The 25,462-nt window shown below is 42.8% G+C and overlaps 1 protein-coding gene across 13 annotated transcripts in view; it reads left to right on the top strand.

The window, feature by feature from the left end:
- ARHGAP26 (Rho GTPase activating protein 26) overlaps positions 1–25,462 on the top strand; it is a 327,129-nt gene that overhangs the window by 271,361 nt on the left and 30,306 nt on the right. For 4 of the 13 annotated variants that reach the window (XR_012160231.1, XR_012160232.1, XM_073355709.1 and 1 more), the window contains exons 21-22: positions 9,897–10,007; positions 16,232–16,323. Coding sequence is in view for 7 of the 13 variants with exons in the window: in XM_073355709.1 (XP_073211810.1) it covers positions 9,897–10,007; positions 16,232–16,323 (203 nt within the window). In the remaining 6 variants the exon portion in view is untranslated. Of the gene's footprint in view, positions 1–9,896; positions 10,008–16,231; positions 16,803–25,462 lie in introns of those variants that run through there. The other 9 variants (XM_073355710.1, XM_073355707.1, XM_073355711.1 and 6 more) reach the window with 8 other exon arrangements.

The raw sequence follows: 25,462 nt of genomic DNA on the forward strand, positions 1-25,462 counted from the left end.
TCAGTGGTCTGTGGATCCGACTGTTAATGGACTAAGACTTGGAGCTAGAATCTCTGAGTTCTAGTCCAAGGCCTGATAACAGCTTGCTGTGTACCCTTAATATCTTTGTCTGATTTTCCCCTTCAGTGAAATGGGGTATTCTGATCATTGATTATCACTGGTTGGATAAATGTCCTTCTTTCCTCCCCCCCCCCAAATAAAACCCCTCCACCACTACCAAGGAATACTTTCGATCCAAAGCCAAAATAACAGAGACATTCTGGTGTGCGGCTAGAAAGCTTTTAGTTTTCAAGTTGTTGATGAAAAATTAAATTTACTGTGGAAAGCAAACATATAGTGAAAAAAATTAGTTTTGTTGAAAACTCAATTTTTCACTGAAAATAGTTTTATTAGAATTTTTACAACCAGCCCTATATTTAATATTTGTACGGCACTTTGAAAATATAAAATACCGCATGAGTACTCTGCACTATTTCGGAAAGGAAGTTGGACTTATTTGTAAATTCAGAAAAGTAGTACAGTAGTCATTTATTTAGTGTTTTCCATCCATCAGCCTCAAACTGCTTTACAGATGTAGGTAATCTCCATTATTATCCCCAAATTCCATCACCTGTGTGCACTGGAGTTAATTCTTTGCATTGTGCATGAACTGTTTGCACATGACAAAAAGGAAGCTGGTTGGAGAAGTTCTTAGCCTCCTGCATAGTTGAAATCTAAAATAAATACTTACAGTTTTGTGTTAGGATTTACATCTATGCGAGGAACATTACTAAGCAAGCAATGAACTTTCTTCTAGAGCATGGGTGTTAAAGTAAAAGCCATTCTGTGCATTGCCAGATAGAACTTTAAAAAATGTAAAAACAACTTTGCTTCCTTCAGGGTGTGGATCTCTTGCTGGTAATGGCAGCTTGTGGGATTTAGTTGCTGCTGCCTGACCCATATTGATAGCGCTTCTTTGCTTATGTTTGCAAAACAGTACTTTATCTTGGAGGTTAACACTGGATTCTGTGGGGCATATCAGAGGGTATGGGAGGGTTGGGGGAGTGTGTCGAGTGAAATCATTAGTCCAGAGTGACTGAATTGTATTAGAGGCCAGCATGTCTTTCACTTACTGTGGGGTAAATTATTCCTTCCTTCCAAGGCTGTGATTCCCTTCTTTACAGGTATATTTTTGCCCCCATTGTTCATTTGTGCCAAGAAAAGGGAGGATGGTCCTCTGAAAATTTAAACCTTTTGGGCTGATTCTCCACTCCTCTGAGCTTTGTTGGATGAAATAAATGGATAAAAGGGCAAATGAGAGCTGTTTGTCACTCCCTCATCCTGAGCCGCGAGACCCCAGTGCAAGTGTGGGCTGCAAAGGAACAGTTCTGTCTTACACTACTGGCATGACATCCTTGAGAGACCACACACAAGTAGAGGATCTCATGGAGCTCTCCCCTCCCAGTCGCTATCCTGAGGGTGAGGATGGCTAACACTGGAGACAGTTTTACCGCTTCTACCAGTTTTACCCCAGCAGAGAGTCTCTCTACAAAGGAGGAATTCTCCACTGGCCATCTCCCACCACGTTAAGACCATTTTCCACCACTTCTGTGTTGCAAGGTGGCTTCAGTGGACCAGAGTATCCAACCTAGTACACCTCTACCCCGGTATAACGTGACCTGATGTAACATGAATTTGGATATAACGCGGTAAAGCAGCACTCCGGAGGTGCGGGACTGCACGCTCTGGTGGGTCACAGCAAGTTCGATATAATGCGGTTTCACCTATAACGCAGCAAGATTTTTTGGCTCCCGAGGACGTTATATTGGGGTAGAGAGTATGTGCAGAACAACGTGTTTCTCTGAAAAGTTTGGTCACATGAAGACGACCATCATGATGAGATGAGAGCTTTAGATTCAAGGAGGATTTTAGTTTCCTTCACAACCGATGGGGTAATAATGGAGATTTTGCAAGGACTCCTAGCTGCTGATCGATTTAACTTTTAAAGTTACTCCGGAAAACTAGTTGTTTCTGAATGAAATAAAACGATAGTGGATTGAGTGTCAGAGCAAATGTCCATCTAAAAGGAGAGGTACCCAGAGGGATATACCAGTTTTCCCTAGCAGTGAGCAAACCTTTTGATAATTAATGCTTCTTAAACCTTGGAGAGTTACCTTGTGCATTAGAAGAAACCGCTAATGAAAGAAGATGCTAATAAGATGCTGCCCCTGATTTACGAACCCTTCCCCCTTAAAATGCAATGTGGTTTTCTACTGGCACATACAATCATTCCATTAATAATTAACACCTTTAATGGGGTTTGAAAGCATTTAGTTCAACACAAAATCTACTAGCTTGATTTTTAATCTCACTGAAAGCCTTTTGGGCAGACATAGAGCAGAGACACTAGTTATTCCTACTGAAGAAAATACAGCTTCAAAGAAAATGTGTAGAATAAGTCAGGATATTTAGGATCTAGGCTAGGTGGTGTGAAGGAACCAGACACAACTGTTAGCCCTGAAATCAGGGGTCTGTTTCTCCTCTCTTACATCTGAGTATCTCCATTGACTTAAGTGTAGCACCCTCCGGTTCTACTCTAGTTAATTAACAGAATAATCAGTCCACCTGGTGGGGGTGGGGAGAGGTCAGAGCCCATAAGGAGAGGTCTGATTTCGGGAGTGTCATAAATATAAAGGGAAGGGTAAACCCCTTTGAAATCCCTCCTGGCCAGGGGAAAGCTCCTCTCACCTGTAAAGGGTTAAGAAGCTAAAGGTAACCTCGCTGGCACCTGACCAAAATGACCAATGAGGAGACAAGATACTTTCAAAAGCTGGGAGGAGGGAGAGAAACAAAGGGTCTGGGTCTGTCTATATGCTGGTCTTTGTCGGGGATAGACCAGGAATGGAGTCTTAGAACTTTTAGTAAGTAATCTAGCTAGGTATGTGTTAGATGATGATTTCTTTAAATGGCTGAGAAAAGAATTGTGCTGAATAGAATAACTATTTCTGTCTGTGTATCTTTTTTGTAACTTAAGGTTTTGCCTAGAGGGGTTCTCTATGTTTTTGAATCTAATTACCCTGTAAGATATCTACCATCCTGATTTTACAGGGGGGATTTCTTTATTTCTATTTACTTCTATTTTTTATTAAAAGTCTTCTTGTAAAACACTGAATGCTTTTTCATTATTTTCAGATCCAAGGGTTTGGGTCTGTGGTCACCTATGCAAATTGGTGAGGCTTTTTATCCAACATTTCCCAGGAAAGGGGGAGTGCAAGTGTTGGGAGGATTGTTCATTGTTCTTAAGATCCAAGGGTCTGGGTCTGTAGTCACCTAGGCAAATTGGTGAGGCTTTTTACCAAACCTTGTCCAGGAAGTGGGGTGCAAGGTTTTGGGAAGTATTTTGGGGGGAAGGACGCGTCCAAACAGCTCTTCCCCAGTAACCAGTATTAGTTTGGTGGTGGTAGCGGCCAGTCCAAGGATAACGGGGGGAATATTTTGTACCTTGGGGAAGTTTTGACCTAAGCTGGTAAAGATAAGCTTAGGAGGTTTTTCATGCAGGTCCCCACATCTGTACCCTAGAGTTCAGAGTGGGGGAGGAACCTTGACAGGGAGTAAGAGTATCCCTCTGCACCTCGTTGGAGTGCATGTGTATGCATGTTGCACAGGTATGAGGAGAGGGCTGAAGGTTTGATGAGTCTAGGTCTTATTTAGTCTTAATACCATCCTGTAACAGCAGTGTTTGGTTGGTGAACTACAGTGTTGTTCAGTAGTGTAGATAATAGATAACTTGTGTCACCACTGCTGGTAATTGTGAGACAAGAGAACACTTCCTCCCACCTGGACCATTCCACAGTGCTTATTCATTTGAAAATGCACCCTCTAATTAATCACTTTTCCATCCTGCCTCTCAGCGTTTTCGCTGATCTACACCGGGAAGCGCTAGCAAGCTAGTGATGGTAGCGCATTCATTCCAGACTTCCAAGATGACCTGTAAATATTATGAGATGTGATTTTCTATAAAATGGACCAATAAAAAAAATCAAATGTTCTTTCTTTTGTTTACGTCAGAGGATGACTCCCATATTGACAGCTATGCAGTTGGGAGTAGGATTCGGCCTAGTCTCTCTATCGTTCAAATACACATTGTACTGCTATGCACTTAGTGCTGATGAAACTCCTCAGCATTGCTAAAGCCTGATTAGCAAAGCAGAGAAACATTTGCAACTTATATCATATGGGGATGTGAGAAAATATGCCAAGCAGAAAAAATAAGAGGGCAAACCAACGTGAAAAGCATCTTGAAGACTGTGAAGACGACACAGGGCTGAGCTAGCCGTGTTATAAAAGGGAGGGGAAGATGGACCACACTTACGGAGGTATAGATATAGATGTAATAAGGGCTACTGTTGAAGAAGCCGTTTCGGTAGGACTTGTTTGGCAGCAGATAACAGAATCCTTGGGCTACTGGTTTCTCTACTCTTGACACGTAGGGGTGCTTTCTTTTTCTGTTGAATAACTGTGCTGCTAGATAATACTTGTGGTAGAAACCCCCTTGAGATGGATTTAGCTTTACCTCTGTTACATTTTAAGGTATCATATGAAGTAAATTTTTTAAAAGGCATTTTTTTGTTTTAACTGAGAAACTCTTGTATCCTGCATAAATGACTGATACATATGAATGAAAACCAGTAGATCGGGATAACCAAAGTGCAGCCCACTGAGGAGTGACAACCTGAGGGAGTTTGCAGTGCCATTTTTAACATGGAGCTGCAGTCTGAGTAGATGATGGCATTGCAATGCAAGCAAGCTTCCACCTAATGGATGTGGAGTGTACTTTGATCAAGATGCAGTATTGCATGCTGGAGTCATAGTCTCTATAGGCTAGATCTCTGTATTATATTTTAGGGCAGCTGGTCTGAGGTCCATTTTATTTATGCAGAGTAGCTTTGTCCTTCAGAAATTTGCTAACGTGGCCCTCTGTTGACAAAGTTTGAATACCCTTGCATTAGCTAAATTGTGCAACAGCTACCCTCTGGCTGTTGCATTGAGAGAGCCTGAAGCTTAGCAGCTTTGTTTTGTAGGAATGGAATGGTGATAACATTGATTTTTTTTATATACAGTCCAGTATTGATAGAGAACACAGCATGGGGATACTCAGTATATTATAGAGCTGATTCATTGATGGGCGATTTCCATTTATTGATAGGCCGTTCCTGTTCACATGTAAGCTATTTTTATGCTGGAAACAATTATTTGAATCCTGAGTTCCCTAGAAAATCATTTGAAAAGCTTCTTTCAGAAGAACTGATGTTATCCTGTGAGCCAAATGAATAAAGCGGTGAAATTTGTCTTGAAACCATGCTGGGGATAATTATTTAGACCAGTAAATGGCTGCAAGGTTTGAGCTGTGTCACGTAAATGTCAGAGAGACTAGTAGGTAGACTGGCAGGGTATGGGGAGGAAGAGAGAGACAGGATATGGATGGGGGCAGCGGTTAGAGACTTTAGATGCAGCAACTGGAAATGAGATCAAAATCTGGAAATAAAACTAGGGCTTTTTACAAGTTAAGGCTGCAATTAAACACAAGGATGGGAAGATAATAAGATGTACAGCAGACATGGGAATAAAGAAGGGACATTTGGGATGAAAATCCTTCTGCTACAATTTTATTCATTTCTAATGATACCTTTTTGGTTGCAGTGTGGAATTTTCAAAGGGGCTTATCGAAGTTTGATACAGAGTGCTCACTGAAAGTCAGTGGGTGCCAAAATCCTTCATGCTCCTTTGAAAATACCATTGCCAGTGCATATACTGTTATTATTCCATGGATTTCCACAGTTGCATGTCACTGTTGCTATTTGCATTCTTCAACGTTTGCTCAAGTAGAAGGCATGGAATGAACATGAAAGAAAGCTCTAAAGCAGTGGAATATTTTGGGCTGCCAACTCACGGAATTCCTTCTCCTGCAGCTATTTGTGAAAAGTTAATATCCTGATTTAGAGATTCTAATTTCAGCCACTGGAGTCAGATTTTTGTTTCCGGGTTTTGATATTTTGGGTTCCTAGCAATTCTTTTTTCTGTTTTATTTCCCACTATGCACAAAACCAGAAGTGCTGCCTGCAAGCTGCACAAGGGTAAATAAATAAATAACGTCAGATGGAATGTTACTTTTGTATATACAGTTAAAATGTACAGTTGAATTCAGACAGCAATTGGTATTTTCAAAAGCCACACTGCCTCCTCTGAGATTCCTGTGAAAGAGAAAGAAAGGAAATCAGTCCATACAAAAATAACTGCTTTCCAAGATACAAAGAGATCCCAGAATAGTGTTTGTTTATTCAACTACCCTTGCTTGCCAAAGAGACATAGGGAAAGCATAGGCTCTGTGGCTGCATAACTGGAACAGTTGGACAATATTCAAGCAGTATATTAGAGTAGGTTTTAAAAGGAAAAAATAAATAAAAGCATATTGATAGGGAGGAGGCCATTAACTTGTGTGTTGATCACAGAGCTGGTAGGCATGAACATAAGATGGCACATTCTACAATCCTAAAAACACAATCTCTACTTCATGAAGAGGTTTCCTGTAAAGATTCTTACAAAATTACTTATAAGACTGAGCAGAGAATAGCTTGGTCAGCTTGGACCAAATCAACCCTGATGCAACTCCACTTGAAGAGAGTTGTGTAACTCAATTGAAATGGGATCATTTTTCCATTTAATATAATGCATATCTTCATTAATTATTATTTTCATTGATCGGTTTGATAGGCACCAACAGTGTTTTCTGTGCTATCCAAGATCCACAGTAAAGCCAGTCCCTGGCCCAAACAGCTTACTGTAACAGCTTCCTAGACAAAGGTTAGTTTGAGAGATGTGCTCCTTACTATAAGTTTTTTAAAATAAAATAACCAAATAGAAATAATTCTCTTTTCTGAGAACCTTATTGATTATATTTTATATTGTCATTAGTGCAGTGGACTAAATGGCTAATGTGGAAATACATAGTGGTGACGCAGCTGTCTTTAAGATTAATGAGAATTACATTGTTTCAAAATGAGTTTAATCTCAAAAAAAGTGTATAGGCCCAGTACACCATATAGAGGGAAATGCTTTTAATTATACATTCCTAAATATCCCAAGTCCTGCAATGAACTCTCTTCACTGGGTATTGTAACTACTAAAGACTCACTGGTAAATAAAAGGCCTTTCATAGAATATAAGATTTCCTGTAACTTGTTGTGAAGCTGCAGAATGTCTGGTAGCAAGGCAGCCAGGTGAAGTGGTTGGAGGCAGAGCAGAGGGTGGAATGTTGAGGGGCAGAGTTAAAAGTGTGAGAAACAAACCGTAAGAACCTCAGAACATTGACAGTGGATATTGGCTTGTCCATGAACTCGGGGAAGGAATGAAGGCTGCACAGGTGGGGGAAGAGCATGATCTGCAGGGAGTTACTTTTTATTTTCAAGCTACTAAAAGATTAATTCAAACAAAGGAAAGAAAAGGCACCAAAAATTACTCAACAGTATCCTTTAACCTATCGCCGAAGTTGCTGATTTGTTTGTGATAGGAGGTTGGCATTTGAAACATAACCTGAAACGGAATAAACGTCTTGTCTCCTATTGACTTTTCTCTCTCACTCTAACAAAATATTCGAGAGTTTGGGCCAGTCCAAATCCTACGATAAGAAACAGAAACCATGAGCTGGAGTCTAGCATAAGGTTATTATTTTCAGAAGATTTTTCCTTGTCTTTGTTCTTTTAAAAAAAACTTTTGATTGTGATGTTTAAAAACCACAGATGTTGCCCCTAACACACTTCATGTAATAATGTAAGGAAACCTTGGTTAGAAGGAGCCAGAAGACATGTTTCATGTGCCCATGCTGTTTCCTAGAATGCAATATACACATGGCCTGGCATTTGAGAAGGACCTGACCATACTCTTCTCTGTTGTCCAGCCCCCTCTTTCTTAACCGCTCAGAAGGGATTGATTTTCAGCTCCTTTGGGCCATTCTCAAAAGAACAGAACAACTTACTAACTTCATCCAGTGCACCTTTTTAGCAATCCAAAGTAGGGGGAAACAGGCTTAGTAACAACCTCTGGGAGTCTCTTAACATAAGAGACAGATCCATTTTGCCATTTTCTCCCTCAAACACAAATTTAATCTCTTAAGACTTATCAACCATGTTATTTTAGCATTGAATCCTCTACTCCACTTCCCTTTAAGTACTGTGTCTACAGTACTGGTGGCTGCCTATAGGTCAGTGGCTGCATCCTCTCTAGCTTGCAGCCCGCACTTCGTATCAAGGACCAATGGAACAAGGAACTTGATTCCTCACAGGGGGCTGAAGCATAAAACCAATCTTTACAAAGTAACGCACCTTGGCATTTTTGTGTACTGCTTGTTGAGGGCCAGTAGCGTTCTCAGTGTTGTACCAAACATGGATTACAATCTAAATTAGACAGACAATATGGTTCAGACACCAAACACACTGGAAGGCTAGAAGATTATTGAGACTTCAAATGGTGCACATTCTTTTAGTGCAATTGTTACATTTATACTTAGATCCCCTGAAAGGCACAGTTAAGGGAGTTTTACTCCACTTTTCTATAAGAGGAGTTTCACTATCTCAGAATTTGCTGTAAGGTGATTCCACTTTATTCTGTGTTACAACACTAATACTTCAAGGAAAAGTACTGTATCTAATAAAGTATCTAATAACTTCCAGAGCTAACTGAGTTGATTACTCTTATACAGAGGAAGAAAAAGAGTGAAGTTTAAAGCAAGCCAATTAAAAAGCAATGGAAAAGTTACAGTAGAAGAGGAAAAGAATCAAAGCAAGCACTGCAAAAATAATGAGCAGACTCTATTATATGCATATCAACCATTTACATCACCCAGAAACCAGTTGCATCGTGATAGCTTGGTTCATGCTGGAGTCCCAACTGAGGCTTGCTGATCATTTATAAGTTTGACAGCTATAGACCAGTTGTGTTTAGCTGCCAACTATGAGTAATAGGTCCTCTACCTACACTGGCAGAAATCCCATTAGATAGGGCATTGATGCTTTCCTCAATAGCCTTTTTGCTGATTTCACAAAATAAGTTATACTTAAAACTTGGTTTTCATTCATTCTCAGAACAGAGAAAGAGTCCATGTCAGCAAGCTGAGTTAGTCACAGAGAGCATGTGGAATATGTGTTCTGTTGTGGGCATGTCCATGTTGGAGTGAAGGGTCTTTCTTTTTTCATAGTAGGTACCTAAGCTACATGATTTGGGGCATATTTATTGGAGGTTTTTCCTTATTAATGTTCTTCAGACAGCTACTAGAGTGAAAGAACTTCCCTGCCATCCTTCAGATAATGAACTCCTCTAGGTTTCCAATGCGTAAGGCCCATTTAGTTAAAAATATAAACAGGAAATTGTTTTTGGGCACTGTGGATTGCAGCCCAGAGAATAGCCTTTCATACTTGCACACCTCAACCACCAAAATTAAAAAGAGGAATGAAAGGCTGGTTACAGACATCATTAATGTCCAGAAATATGATCAACAATCTCGCAACAATGGGGGAGATAAAACAAAGCAGGTAAGTAGCTGGGGAAAGAAAGCCGCTGTGTGCAGTGAGATGACCTCTGTAACCTAGAATGTAGTCGTTCTGTACAACAAAGCAGCTAGCTTGCCAGCAAAAGAATAATAGAGCAGGGATTAATTACAAGGTCCAACCCTTTTTGTCTAAAAAAATGCAGATCTGGCCTTGAAACTGTTTCCCAAGGTCTCAGTGTTCCATTTTGTAGCTTTGTTTCATGCTGTGAATATTCCCCAGGCACCTACTCTCATTGGATGTCGTTGAAACCTCTTTCTCTGTTTTATTTGTTTGTGATAGTTGTGTGTTGATAAGTTATCTGATTCTGTCTTGCAGCCCTCAGAATCCAAGCCCAACATCACCCCTTTCACCGTCCTGGCCCATGTTCTCTGCGCCATCAAGTCCTATGCCCACCTCCTCTACGTCCAGCGACTCATCCCCCATCAGGTCTGTTGCAGAGTTTGTTCTGGTTTTCTGTTGCTGCTTCTGCAATTATATTTTTATTTTTATTTTTTTCTGTGTGTCTTGTTCAAGTTCCCCCAGTGAAGTCCAGCTTTGGTGTCTAGCTTGTTATTTTAGTTACCAGCTTTCATTGGTCTTCAGCTGCCTTCATGCAGCAAGAGAGGAAACGTCCAAACGTCCCATGATCCAAGAGGCATGGTTTGAGATGACCTAACAGCAGTTAATTATCTATCAGGTGTTCCTCTCATCCCAACAGTGGTGCAGACCATGGGGAGAATTTCTCAGTGATCAGAGCAGGCAACTAGGAATCATGACCCCTAAGTCTTATTCCCACCGCTACAGTTGTCTTGCTGTGTGACTTTTGCCAAGTCCCTTAACTTACCTGAACCTCATTTTACCATTTCTACAACAGGTAAGAAATGTACTAACCTCACAAGAGTGTTGCACGGCATAACTAAGAATTGTTAAATACTATGGGCCTTGATTTTTTTTTCCCCCAGCCCAATCTCCCTTTTCACACCTGCAGTTTTACTGAATGGAACTATGTGATATAGACATACTGTCTTATTGTGTCTGCATCTCAGGTAGTTAGATATCTGTCACATGAAATAAATTGCTCCTGGAAGTTGGGGACACCCCCTAAAGGAAGGTTTAAAAATCTTACCCTTTGAGGTGGAAGAATATGGTATTATATAATGCTCTACCTAGGTTATTCCTAAAGTGCCCAGCATCATGGTGCATCTAAGTGCTGGAAACTGCTGCATGGTCTCAACTGCGAAAATACTCATTTTCCTAGAGCATTCTTGTTTTGCGCCATGCCATCTCCTGTAGCCCTGAGAACTTGGAGTATTCTAACTGGCTGCTGTGATTAGTTTATCTTGCATTGAAGAAACATGCACTGTATGGCAGGAATGTGCCTCTCTTCAACATAAACCTTTGTACTGAATATGTATCATATTATGGGATGTGGGGGAATGCAAAGACTATTCACCTTGTAAAAGAAATGAAATTGGATACAACATCATTGATATATTTGTCCCCCTTATGATTGGTATGGGAGCTAGAAGCTGTCAGTTTGTCTTACAGATCTGTCACCTGTTCCACACCCCCTTTTCCCTGCCTACTCTCCCTGTCCTAGTTTATTCAAGGTGATTCGGTTAACCAGGCTTCCCAGCTGGTTTGCTGTGCTGGACTGTAGGGTAGTATTGATGCCTTAATATCTAACACTCATTAGTAGGCAGCGCCCCAGCCCATCTCTGGCAACTGCACTGCTGCAGTATATAACCCAGAGGTGGCAATAACCATCCTCTGATGATTTTTAGTCTGACCTCCAGAAAGCTGCCCTCTGAACAGGCCCCTTCTCTTCAAGTGGATCATAAAAAATGCAATAAAAAACATATTAATTCCTTTAAGACCAGCCTAAGTGGAATTATCTTTGCTTTTTTCCTGTCCTTTAATTAGTATTCATTAGTGCATAAATGTTGCAGAGCAGCAGGAAGAGAGGCAGAACCTGGGTCCTGCTCCTTATATGACAAAATTGAAAACTACCTCACCCACAACTTACAAATGCCACATTTAACTCCTGTCTAACTCTTCTGAGAGGACGACTCCCTCGTTCTATAAATTGTACAAGGGCACATTGGGAAAACTCCACTGAGTGCTTTCCTGGCCCTATGCCATGCTTGGAGGCAGAAATTAAAAATGAGTGATCAGAAGGATCTAAGCTTTTTTTATCTCCTTGATGGGCACATCAGCAGCAGAAGTGGCACAGTCCTGATAGTAGCAACTTGCACTGAGGTTGCTGTGAGGACAAAAAAAAGTGGTTGAAGGCCTAAAGGGGACCAAGCAGTGGAGTTTATTTACAAGAATAGCAACAGCTTAAATAATTCAGGGCAGTTGTCTAGAAAATTCCTTTGTTTTAATTCTATGATCTCCACAAAGCTTTGCATGCTGAGTGAGTCCTACTTGGCTCCTGAATGGTAGAGATGTAACCCCTTTAGTTTGTGTTTGTCTAACAGTGCCACTCCCCACCCTTGACAGCCAATTGGACTGGATGGGAAAACTTGGAAACATGTCATCTTTGGAGCTGTGCCAAAGCGTGTCCATGAAATCACAAAGCCACATGAACTTCCCCGGTCTGAGGTTTTGTTATGAATTTGACCAGTGTGGTAAACTCAGGACAGACAGCTGCAAGGGTGGGGTAGAAAACAGTCCCAGAAGGTTAAAAGGCCCTCCTCCCCCCTATCAACTTTGGAAGGATAACTACAGGTCAATCAGGTTCAGCTGAGAAGGGATTGCCAGAAAATCAATTAGGATCAGCTGAGAGGGAGTTACCTGAGGTCAGTTAGGATCAGCTGATTCCAACTAACTGCTGCCTGAGACCTTTTTAAACCCTCCCCTGTTGGGAGAAGAGGGAGAGAGAGAGAAGGAGTCATGCTGTCAGTAGGTTAGGAGCAGCGAGACAGCAAGCCTCACCAGGAGGGAAGGCTGCATTCCCTCCCATTAGGGAGAAAAACAAGCCCAAAAGACTGGTGGAGAGAAGGAACGGACTGTCCCTGTGCAGCCAAGGGGGACTGTTTTACCCAAGCCCGTCTCACCAAGGCTAAAAGCAACGGAGGCTGGTGAGACCGAGAAGGTGCCTTGTCACACCAGGTTTACTGAAGAGGCTTGCAAAACGTCTGGGTGAATCCATGACCAATTTGAGCAAATTTGGGCCATCTGATTGTTTCAAGTCAGAAGCTGGAGAAAACAGACCGGTTCAACCAAGATTTGCTTCGAAAAAACTCAAAATCCCAAAGCAAACCTCAGAATGTTGTGGTGGGAGAGATGATTATGAACCCTCATGAGAGAAATAAACCCTACTTCTTACTGCTCTTTATTTGTTGTTGTTGTTGTTTGGTGAAGGAGCAAGGGGTTCTTTGGGATGTTAGTAAACTTGTTTTGGTTTCCTATTTATATTGAATGAAAATGGTACTAACAGAAAAGGCTTTTTTTTTTTTGATGAACGAGCTCCTGGAAAGGAAAGTGACCTATTTTTTTAAAAAATGCTCATGTAAAAGATTTGTTGTTTCAAAGAAAGTCTGTTTGCCCTGTGAGGAATTAGATTAGCTGCATTTGAACTTCCAAATATTCCACGTTTAGATTACAGATTACAATTAGTCCTTGCATGACAGATCAGAAGTCCTGTCCTAATGGTACTGATGGAGAGAGATTATATTTACATGGTTGCCTATGCATTTTTCAGGATTTCGTACTGTCCACTTATCTTGCTTTCCAATCACTTATGTCAGGTTAACACACTTTCTTCCCCTTGCTACAAACCACTGCTCTGCTGGTAAAAGTAAGACAAAACAGTGGAGACTATTCAGACTTGTGCATGAGCCTCCAGGGTTTGGCCATGCCCTATCGCTCGCCCTCCACACTTCAGATACAAACAAAGTAGTGGGTCAGGCCCACCTGGAGGAAAATTACTTCCCGACTCCAAATATGGCGATCAGCTGAACCCTGAGCATATGGGCAAGATTCACCAGCCAGATACCCAGGGAAGAATTCTCTGTAGTAACTCAGATCCTACCCCATCTAACATCCCATCACAGGCCATTGGGCTTATTTACCACGAATATTTAAAGGTCAATTAATTGTCCAAATCAAGTTCACCTATGGAAATTGCCACTATCTACAGGAAAAGTAACCCTTAAGTCTGTTCTGGGTTCCCAGAGTGTTCATAAAGGCATTGATCGTGATAATAGCCAGGAGTAGTACAATGACTCATATTTATTAGATAATACAAATGTCAGGGCCTCATCATCAGGAATCTTGCAGGAAGTGACCTTGAAGACTGTATCAGATTGGCTTCCACAGCACCCTCTTGTGGCCCACCATGGCACTATGCACCCTGCCTCAGTTTTCCCTTTGAGGGAGCTGGAACTATTTTCAACATGTGATGAAACATAATGAAAAGGCAAGTGACAATTCTGTTTGGAGTGGTTCAGTCTTTCAGTGGCAAGAGGAAGCCCAAGAAAATGAAGGACCCTCCTGCCGCAGTCCAGACTCCCCAAGTGCTGACCACAGAGCCCTGGCTTTCAGGTTACGCTATATGTATCGAGAACATTGTCAAGGTCAGGGAAGCCACAGAGCATCAACTTCCCAAAGAGAAGAGCAGTCAGGTTGGGTCTTCATGGCTTCCATGATCAACTGAGGTAGGAATACATCCTGATCTGTTCAGGCAATGTAATTAAATCCCCTGGGGATTGGAGGCCGGGGTGGGGGGCAGGGGATGACAAGAAGTTCAAGTCTAAATGCCAAAGCGATATAGGCATTTAAAGTAATGCTCATAAAAAGAGCACTGAACTCAGTTCAATAAGGCATTGTTGTTTGAATCTACTGATATCAGTTCAGAGTTTTCATACTGCTTTGGAAGCAGTTGATTGGCTTGAGAGCCAAAATCTTGACGTCTCCTTGGCGAGTCTGTGATGCCTCTGGTATCTGTATGAGGCACAGCTCAAATATCTTGGACTGAGAGTCCCAGTAAGGAACTGGACAGGTCACAAACATTCCATTTCCAAGGCTGACGCATATAGCCAAACCAGTGTTACAAGCTTTCTGCCTTCCAGGGCTTTTCAGGAAGGAGGCTTCCATTTTTCTGGTGGGTTTTCCATCTGAGGCAATGTCAGCATGCAGCTTCCTATCTGATTGTCTCACTGAAGTGGGAGGGATCTCCCAGTTTCCTTATTTCCAAAACTGCAAAATACGCTACATAAAATATACTCTAGTCTGCTTAAAATACAACAATAGGTCCTGGTTTGTCCTATTTCCTACTGATCAGTCTTGTTTGACCTTAGGACAGAAGTGGAAGGGTAGGCTAACTCTTCCCCACCTGACTAGAAATCTGAGATAACTCAGTTTATGTTGTGGTCTGCTGATGGAAGCAAGAGCCAGAGACTCCTGCATTCTGTTCCCTGCTTTACTAGGGAATTGCTGGTTGGCTTTTGGATGCAAATGTTTTCTGCCTCAGTTTTCCCTGGAGGTTCAACTGGTGAAAAGCTTATTTGTTTCCATAGCAACTTATGGATATGACTTCTGAGAAACAATTGCTGCTGATAAGAGGAAAATTAAAGCCTCTGAGATGCCATCCTGATGAAGATTTTTACATACTTCCTGGATGGCAAAGATTAAATGTTGGAGAAAAGCAGACCTGTTGTCTGGAAATTAACTTACGGACTTAGGTCACTTCAGGCATAGAGATGAAAATAACCTTGAGAAAGCTATCATGGATGGAATGGTGGCAGGTCGTCATAGTAGGGAACGACCAGTGAGGAGATCAATAGACGGCGTGCGGCAGGTCATGGGAAGGTCATCTGCTGAGTGTGCAAAGTTAGCCATGAATTAAGAATGCTTCTGAAAATTCTGTTATGAGGTCACCAGTATTCAGACATGAATAAATGGACTTTACATTACATTACAGTTTACCCCACTGCAAAGTGGAGGTAATACAGAGAAAGTTTTTGAAGTTTAATGTTTGTAAAGGGTTTTGAGACCCACAGGTGGTGGGTTCTGAAAAAGAGCAACAAATTATTAATAAAAGCTACTTATTGTTCTGTTTCTGAAGTGCTCATCTGTGGGTGCAGAGTTGTTTCCAGGAACTAGAACACTGTAGATACAGCTAGAAATGAACTATAAAATATTTTTTGGGTAAATGTTAAAAACAAACTGCCCTGACTGATTTACAGTGTCAGTAAGTGACTACTAATGCTGCCTGCCTGTCTGCCCCAAGTAGGAACTAGGTTTTTAGTTAGACATTTCTTTTCAGTGACTCACAAAATATTTCCAATTTACTCTGTCCTTATTTAATTCTCCCCTTTAATGGACAGGAAACTCTTCCAGTAACCTCTGATTTAGTGCTGCTCACTGTGTTGGGCAATTCTGTACATGCCCTGTTCGTCAATGCTTCAGTTTTGCTCTCACTGAAATTTCCAATATGGTGAAATGGGACTCTGGAGGAAGTGATATCTCTGAGAGAGCTTGACTGCATTGGAAATATTTTGAATTTTTTCTTCCCTGACCCTGGGTAACCTTTTCACCCTGAGCCCTGCTATTTGGCATCTTCCTCAAAAATTTCCCCAAGAGAGTGGGAACAGAAATTGTGTTATATTTTTAATAGAGATTTTCTTTTTTTATGTCGAATACATTCTCTTTCTCTGTTTTCACAGCTCACCATTCCGGAAAGCCAGAGCCTTGTATGCTTGCAAAGCAGAACATGAATCAGAGCTCTCCTTCACAGCAGGCATCATATTTGATAATGGTGAGTCTTCAACTCCCAAGCGTGGACAGTGTAACGTAATACAAAATGCTTCACAGAGGGAGAAGCAGGAGAGAGAGACCGTTGAAAGCTACAAAGAAGAAGAAAGGTTTTACAGAGATGATGTTAAGGAGAGGAAGAGGTTTGATTTTCAGAGGTGCTGAAAACCCACTGCTGCTGATTTTGTATGGGTGGGAGTTAAGGGTGCTCCACACCTCAGAGGAAGTCCTCAGCACTCATCAGGACTGAGCCTTTTGAGGGCAGGAGAATTGTTGGGGAAGTACAAATGGAGAGGAGAAGCATCAAGAAGGACAATGCTGGAAGTTTATAATCTTCCATCATACAGGTTTCATTATAACAAACTACCACCATTGCCTTTGGTTAGTACCAGATAGTCAACACATGCACTGAAAACGGAGGGAAATTACAGGATGTGATCATGCTTTCAGTGGAAAACAGGCTGGCATAATCACCTTGTATACATGTATGGGTGAGAATTAAGTGGAGGGGTTGCAGCGATCCCCACGGCTATGTTTAGGAACATGGAATGTGTCCTCTGATCTTTAATAAGTAAAAACTTAATGTAATTTTTAGCATGGGAGCACCATTCACCCCACTGCAACGATACATGGGCGAAAACCAAGCTAATGGGTTCTCTCTCAATCTGAAAACCAATACTGGTTTTGAGTTGCTTTCCTCTTCTAATGCAATGTGTTCTTGCTAGTTGTTGATAGGTATATTATTTCCTGTGTATATGCAGGTAAAAGATACTTGCCGATATACCGAGGAATGGAGTTAAGCATATTTCAGTATGTTCTACTTAGGCTGACCAGACATCCCGTTTTTAAAAGGACAGTCCCATATTTAAGCCCTCCTGCAGGTGTCCCAACTTCTTCTTAAAAACGGACAAGTTGTCCCGTATTTTCTGTCTCCCCCACATCAGTACTGGCAGGTCCTGCTGCTGGCCGGATCCCTGCTTGCCAGCCGCCCTCCCACCAGTGGTGAGTGGGGGGCGGGGTCCAGTGGCCGACGATGTGGGTGGGTGTGCGAGGCTGGTGGAGGGGCAGTGCGCAGGGCCAGTGCAGTGCAGTGCAGGGCCAGTGCGCAGATGCAGTGCGCAGGGCCAGCTGGTCCCCCGGCTGGTCTGTCAGCGCAGCCCTTGCTGCGTATCAGCTCTCGGCCAGCAGGGCTCCGCCCCCCCATCCCATTTCCAGCCGGGGCTGGCTGTGTGCTATGAGCTGCAGTGGCTGGTGAGTGCCGGCAGGCGTCAGACGGCGGCCAGTTATGTGTCGCCTCTGCTGCCCACCCATCGTCCCTTTATGTGCTCCCATCTGGCTGTCCTCTCCCTGCTTCGCCCCTTTGCCCCCCCAGCCCTGCTGCTTCTCCATATCCCATTCCCCGCCTCCCCACCACCACCACTACCTATGCCGCCCTCGGCAGAGCATGTCCCACTCCCAGCACTGTGCGGAGAACCAGCCCCTGGTTGGAGCGCTCAGCTCACCAACAGCCTGGCCGGCAGGCTCGTTCCTTCCCCCACTGCCTCTGGCTGGGACAGCTCCCTGGGAAAGCCCAAGACACTCTGGCCCGGGCTCTGGCCACGAGGAGCCGAGCCCTGCATGTGTCAAACCTCCCCACAGCGCTGGCACGGGGAAGCCTCTCCGCCCCTCAGCTAAGCTCTGCAGTGGTGGGGGGGAAAGCAATTTCCAGCCTGTTCACACCGCGAATCTGCAGCCTCTACAGCAGCCTCTTCACCTCCCTCCCACGCCCTGGGCCCTACCCCCAGGGAGCGTGGGGCTGCCCCGTCCCCTAGGCACCCTTCCCTGCTGAGCCACCTCTCTGGCTGGGTGGGTTCGCTGAAGCCCCTACAGTAGGGTTGCCCACTTTTTAATCACACAAACCCAATAACCCTTGACCTGCCTGCTGCCCCACCCCCTCCCTGAGGCCATGCCCCTGCCCTTCCCCCGCTCACTCTATTCCCTTCCCCCCCCCTCCATTGCTCACTCTCTCCCACCCTCAATGACTTTCACCGGGCTGGGGCAGGGCGTTGGGGTGTAGGAGGGGGTGAGAGCTCTGGCTAGGGGTGCAGGCTCTGGGATGGGGCTGGGGATGAGGGGCTTGGCGTGCAGGAGGGGTCTCCAGGCTGGGGCCGATGGGTTTGAGGAGGGGGCTCAGGGCTGGGGCAGGGGGTTGGGGTGCAGGCTCTGGGAGGGAGTTAGGGTGGGGAGGGGGTTCTGACCTGGGGCAGTAGTGCGGGAAGGGGTTCGTGCTCTAGGAGTGCAGGCTCTAGGAGGCAGTTTGGGTGTAGGAGGGGGCTCAGGCCAATCCGGGAGGGTTGGCAACCCTACCCTGCAGTCAGGTTCCCTGGGCCCTGGTGCACAATGCATTCTTAGGGCTTAACCCCTTCCTGCCAGCGCTGTAGCCAGGGGATAGGAGGCAGCTGGGTTACGTCGGTGGCCAGCAGCAGCCTGGAGGTATTAGCTGCCTTTTGACACTGTGTGGGCAGGAAGGGACAAGCTGCTTCCAGACTACAGGGATAGGGAGAAGAAGAGATGAGCTCTGCAAAGACACAGGCCAGGTCATCCCTTCCCACCCCACTCCCCTGCACCTGGAAGCAGCTCCCACCCCTTCCCTCCCACACAGTGCTGAAAGCCTGCTGCTGGCCACATTCTGGTGTGAACCTGGCAGAAATTTGGGGAGAGGGGGCATGTGATGCTGCATGCTTGCCTTGGGAAAGTGGGGCGCCAGGTATCAGAAGACACGGGTCTGTTCCAGGGGCCCAGCCAGGCATGGAGGGCGGAGAGTGCCCAGCAGAGAGGGTCAGGTCGGTTGGTCACCCCTCCTGTGTGAGAGAGATATATGGGAGTGTGTGTGTGTCATCTCTCCCCATGTGTGGGGAGGTCTAGGGGTGTGTGTGCCATCCCTCCCTGTATGAACCCTAAAGCCTTAAAGATAAGAAGGTAAATAAAAAGAATCCAACTACGCAGTATTTCTTTTTAACAGGGGCTCAGTCAAGCTGATGTTAATGTGGACGTTTGTATTGCATAGTTCTGACTGATTGCCATTGAACTCGCTTGAATATGAGCAGTTTTACCAGGTGCCCCGTGTTCAACATAGGGAAATATGGTCACCCTAATCATACTTTGTCTGTGCATGAGTGCATTGTCCCATGTCTGATGCCGTTTTTGTTCCCTTTTCCACGTCTTGGGTCTCCTAAATAAACCTCCTTTGTAAGGAAGTTCAAGGTAATCAAGGCCCAGATGCAGAAGCAGCAAAAGCTAGTGATTCCTGAGCAGCTTTCTAGGTGAATGTGACAGAGACAGATTAGCTTTTGCATATTGTACCAGAGCTGCACTATGATACTGCTATAATGGTCCATGCATCAGATGAAAAGGGGGAAATGAGTGTCTTGTAGTATTGTATTGTATTTTGTATTGTATTATGCATGTCCTTTTTCTTCTACACATTGGTGAAACTTGGGATAGGTAGACTGAAATCAGTTTGTTTCTGGGAGTTGTTCCTAAGAAACATAGATTGTGTGTTTCCTCCATCAAGAAAAAGGGACAAAAATATTATGCTCAATTCTTCAATATTTTCTTGGATATAGTTGCCTTATATGGAAAGGATTTTCTACCACTTCCCAGACTGGCTTGGACTTTATTTTTGTGTGTTGTCACTTCGGAAGCAGCTGCCACGTTCTCTTTTTGTCCCCTTCTTGTTAATTAGCAGAGTCCCCTCTTTGAGCTTTTGACAAAGGGCAGCAATTTAACAGGTACAAGGTTGATTTAAATATCCGGCGCTTGCTAGATAAAAATTGATGGATCATTCAAGAAAAATCACACACAGAATTCCCTAATCACTTAGTGTTTTCCTAATAACTCTAACAGATAAAACACATTGTCACTGGGAAGGAAATTAAATAGACACTATCTGGTTGATGATGGCCCAGTTTTAGTTCTTGTGATAATGAGGTTTTTGGGAAACCTAATATTAATAGCAATGTTTTCAAATAATCTTTTGAAGGTAGACAGTTTTTTCTTTGGATTTAACTTGTCTTTTGCAGCAGTTGCAGTGCAAGCTTCCCTGCATTTCTCAGAACACTTAGAATCTTTATTGTATTTATCCTCACAATGCAGCTGTGAGGTAAGGAACTCATATTAGCCTTTCTGTGCCTCAGTTATCCCCAAGGTCACGCAGGATGTCTGGTGGAGCACTGAATTGAACCCGGGTTTCTGGGGTGTTAGACTAGGGCCCTAACCACTGGACCGTCCTTCCTGTCTATGGTAAATGTTTCAAGATGTGCATGGAAAGAATTTTAATAATTCTTACATTTTAATAATCTATAGCATGGGTTCCCACCCTGAAGCTTGCAAATAGGAATCAGGGGGTTTGCAGCCCTGTGCATTTATCATAGTGCTAAATGTGAGGTTTCCCAGCTAGACAGAAGGAAAGTCCTGGAGGGAGAGGCGGGGGAGTCTTGTTATGAAAGAGAGGTTAAGAACCATTATCTGTCAAGTATTAGTAACACAGTTTAGGAAATGTGGTCAATAGTTTTATTAAACGTAACATTCAAACTTGATTTTCTAAAGTTAGGTGCCTAAATAGAGACTTAGGGCCTGTTTTCCAGGGCTGCTGAACATCCACAGACCATGTGGTCTACAACAGGAGTTGTGGGTACTCAGCACTTATGTAAATTGACCCGTAGGTGATTAATTTTAAGCACACGTTTAAAAATGTTGGCCATATTTTTAGCGTATGTCCCTTTAAATTAACCTAAAAACCATCTGAATTGCTGCTGCCAGATGCTGTGATTTGTATGCTGCGAATGTGGAAAAGTTGTGTTCTATTTGTATTCTCATTTTACACAGTAGTGGGGAGAAAACGCTGTTAAGATGCTCTCTAGCATCTACTGTATGTGTCATGCTTTATCAGACAGCGTCGGGAAAGAAATTAATGTCTCTTTCAGGAACGTTAGTCATTTTTAAAGGAAGAGAAGAGTAGTACCTGGAACCCATGTGACTTTCAATAAAAGTATTATCTTGAGCCCATTTACTGAGACCTAGAATTTGAAGATTGTGCAAACCCTCACTGTGGGGGAAAACCCGCATACACAGCAGCTGGACCGATTCTGCTCAGTGCAACCATTTGCAAACACAGGTAGTGAGAAGCCCTTATTCACATAGAATATATGCTCCCTCAGTCACAATTTCGAAAGTTTCTAAGGAGGGGTGAGTGTTTCCTAGGTGCCTGCTGGAGATAGACACATTGCTGAAAAGGGATGCCGTTTGTGACACACGATCAATGCAGAAGACCTAATGCCACAGATAGTAAACTGGTATCTAATCAGCTTTAATGGGCATGGTCAATTTTATTCCATCTAAAAATTAGCCTACAACGAATCCCATGGTGAAGCTATGCCCTTCTGGGACTCTGGTCAAGTACATTTCTTTTCCCAAGCTGCTCGCTGTAGCATCTGACAATATAAAAAAACAAAAAGACGGGAAGCCAGATGAGGGGAAAATAAATGCACATGAATGGGGGAGAGCTTCAACATGGGACACAGCATAGATAAAGTTTTAGTGTGAATAAAACTGAAAGTGGCCCTTAAAGCCAGCTTACTATCTCTGACATTTGGTCTTCTTAATGTTCTTTGTGGCATGTACACATTTACATACAGATATAGATGTATGCCCTAGAGCTGGAACCAAGCTACAAAGCTCTAATCCATCTCTGAACTCTCCCAAAGTTTGATGTGTGTTTTGAACTTACAGTTTTTGAGTCCCTCCCATCTCCAGTAGGTATCAGTTTCCATAGACAGCTAATGTGAGTCTAATAATAAACAAGGAGCAAGCACGCTATATACAAAAGGCACATTCTCATGCCACATATTGGCTTGCCTAACTGAAGTCCCTAAATGAGTTTCATGACTTCCATCTTTTGGCTTTTTTTATACTGTTAGAGGCAACAGTGATTTTGTTTAAGAAAAATAAATGTCTGGATGGAACCACAGATCTTCTGTGTCCATGGCTTCATTGTTCTGCTGGTTTAATAATCAGAAGAACTGTGATGTTTAATATTTAAGCAAAATGCTTACTGTTTCAATGGGAAAGTGAGTTTCTTCTGATTCCAGAAAAATTTGCATTCTGATTCTGCTTGAACTCTGGTGTAACTTCAAATTACTTTCCAGAGCAGTGTGGGAAAGGCAGAGGAAAGAGTATAGAGTATATTCAAACCCACATCACTCTTTCCCATCTGACAGAAAACTATCATTCCAGTTTCAGGAACTATGTAGTCACTGGCGCTGCGGTGGCATTGCTACAGTGCTGTGGAGGCTGTAAAATGCTCCTATCCGGAGAAGCTGACAGTCTAATTTTTATCGAAACACTGCCTTTTATCTCGGGCTGTTGACTAATCGCAGTTAACTCGTGCGATTAACTCAAAAAATGAATTGCGATTAATCGCAATTTTAAAACGCGCTGTTAAACAATAGAATACCAGTGGAAATTTATTACATATTTTGGATGCTTTTCTACATTTTCATATATATTTTATTCTGTGTTGTAATTGAAATCAAAGTGTACATTATTTATTATTACAAATATTTTCACTGTAAAAATGATAAACAAAAGAAATAGTATTTTTCAGTTCACCTCATACAAGTACTGTAGTGAAATCTCTGTCATGAAAGTGTAACTTACAAATGTAGATATTTTTTTTTGTTACTTAACTGCACTCAAAAACAAAACAATGTAAAACTTCAGAGCCTGAAGGTCCCCTCAGTCCTACTCCTTGTTCAGCCAATCTCTAGGACAAACAAGTGTGTTCACATTTACAGGAGATAATGCTGCCCTCTTCTTATTTACAATGTCACCAGAAAGTGAGAACAAGCATTTGCATGGCACCTTTGAAGCCGATATTGCAAGGCATCTGACTCAGATAATGAAAATGAACATGCGTCAGTCCACTCTGCTTTGGATCGTTATCGAGCAGAACCTGCCATCAGCATGGATGAATATGCTCTGGAATGGTGGTTGAAGCATGAAGGGACATATCAATCTTTAGCACATCTGGCATGTAAATATCTTGCGGCACCGGCTACAACAGTGCCATGAGAATGCCTGTTCTCACTTTCAGGTGACATTGTAAACAAGAAGCAGGCAGCGTTATCTTCTGCAAATGTAAACAAACTTGTTTGTCTGAGCGATTGGCTGCGGTAGGACTGAGTGGACTTGCAGGCTCTAAAATTTTACATTGTTTTATTTTTTAATGCAGTTTTTTTGTACCTAATTCTACATTTGTAAGTTCAACTTTCATGATAAAGAGATGCATGATAGTACTTGTATTAGGTGAATTGAAAAATACTATTTCTTTTGGGGTCTTTTACAGTGCAAATACTTGTAATCAAAAATAAATATAAAGTGAGCACTGTACACTTTGTATTCTGTGTTGTAATTGAAATCAATATATTTGAAAATATACAAAACATCCAAAATATTTAAATAAGTTATATTCTATTATTATTTAACAATGCAATTAATCACGCTATTAATTTTTTTAATTGCTTGCCAGCCCTACTTTTAACACAAAATTGCAAGGGGTCCATGCATCTCTTAAAGTGACAGCATTACATGCCCTAAAGACAAGTAGACACTGTAGCAGAAGGATTCAGTGACCCATTCAAACCCCAGTTAAACAATGATGCTGAGCTACCTGGTTTTTTTCCCTCCTCCTCCTGCATCCCAATAAGTATGTCTCCCTACAAGGTGTCCCTCTAAGTAGTGCTGAGCGTAGATCACAGGGGGCACTGGTGGGCAAAGAGCAGTCTTTATAGGCAACTGGAAGGGCTTTGGGTAATTGGAGAGGTGTCTGGGCTTTGTTTGAAGATTTAGGAAGGGTTTAATGGGTGAACTGAGATTTCAGGCAGGCAGGATAGCTGTATGTTGTTCAGGGAGAGATTATTAAGATTATCTGCAACTAGAACAGAACTGAGGGGGAAGGTTTGGAACAGAGTTTGGGTAGGAGGGAGTAGGCAGGAGTTTTTCTTCCTTTTGTGGTAGCCCGTTTTCTCTTTGGAATTCTCCCCAGAAACCATGTTGCTGGAAAGATCAAAGCCAGGAAATTCAGATAAATCTGAAATGTTGATTGGCTGTCGCCATCTGATAATTTACCATGTCAGAGCATGGAATACTTTTGTGCTTGCATCAGGTTAACCCTTGTTGATAAAATAAGCACTTTCTCAATAATTTGTTCCACATCCTAGTGTTATGTGACTATGAAGATAAAATACTCTAGCATCCTACAGGAACTGCTCAGAATGTCTCGTTTTACAGAAGTGATACTGCTGGGTTTTGATTCCTTGCTAGAAAATGCTAGTATTTTTTTCTTATGGAGGCTGGTGAGGCCCAGATCCGGAAGTGCAGAACCATATGACAGTGTGGCTAACCACATTATTTGAACTTCAAATAAGTCCTAGCTCAAGAGTTGGGGGTATTTTGAGTCCGTTGTCATATCGAAACATATTCTCCCCCGCCACCTACCCCCCCAAAAACCCACACCCCCTGATCATTACTGGGAAACTTGTTCTTTACCAGGGTGCTTGGCTGTTTGTCCCTGAGTCTGTATTCAGTGCAGAACTTGGAGGAGGGAGTGCTTTTCTAAACCAAGCCCAGGAAGTCATGTTAATGCACACAGCAGAGTGTGAAAGAGCTTTAATTTCTCAGCTTCTTTAGAAAATTAGTTCATGTAATTAAAACAATCTTTAAAAAAAGATAGCAAGGCCCAGTTCTCTGCTTCAAGTGGCTTTTATATTATCAGTACACAGACAGCAATAGCTCCTTCATAATTCTTCCTTCCTTCTTTCTGTTGGCCAGGGCCTGTGACCAGGTTTATATAATCCTCTCGTCATCACAGTGGTTTCCCCAAACAGAGATCTAATTTCTTCATGACATATTAAAAAAACACATGTACAACAAAAAGCAAGCCAAGGCGAGGCTAGGAAGGGTGGACACAGGAAGAGTTCTAGACCCCAGGATCTGAGTGGACAGAAGAGGAAGAAGTTTTTAAGACCACAGCATAGGACGGGAGAGAGAAGAGGTGGAAGTTTTAGACCACAGGATCTAGAGGGACAAAGTAGGGGAAATGGTTT

This window comes from Lepidochelys kempii, chromosome 8 (genome assembly GCF_965140265.1).
Source record: "Lepidochelys kempii isolate rLepKem1 chromosome 8, rLepKem1.hap2, whole genome shotgun sequence".
Classification (NCBI taxonomy): Eukaryota; Metazoa; Chordata; order Testudines; family Cheloniidae; genus Lepidochelys; species Lepidochelys kempii.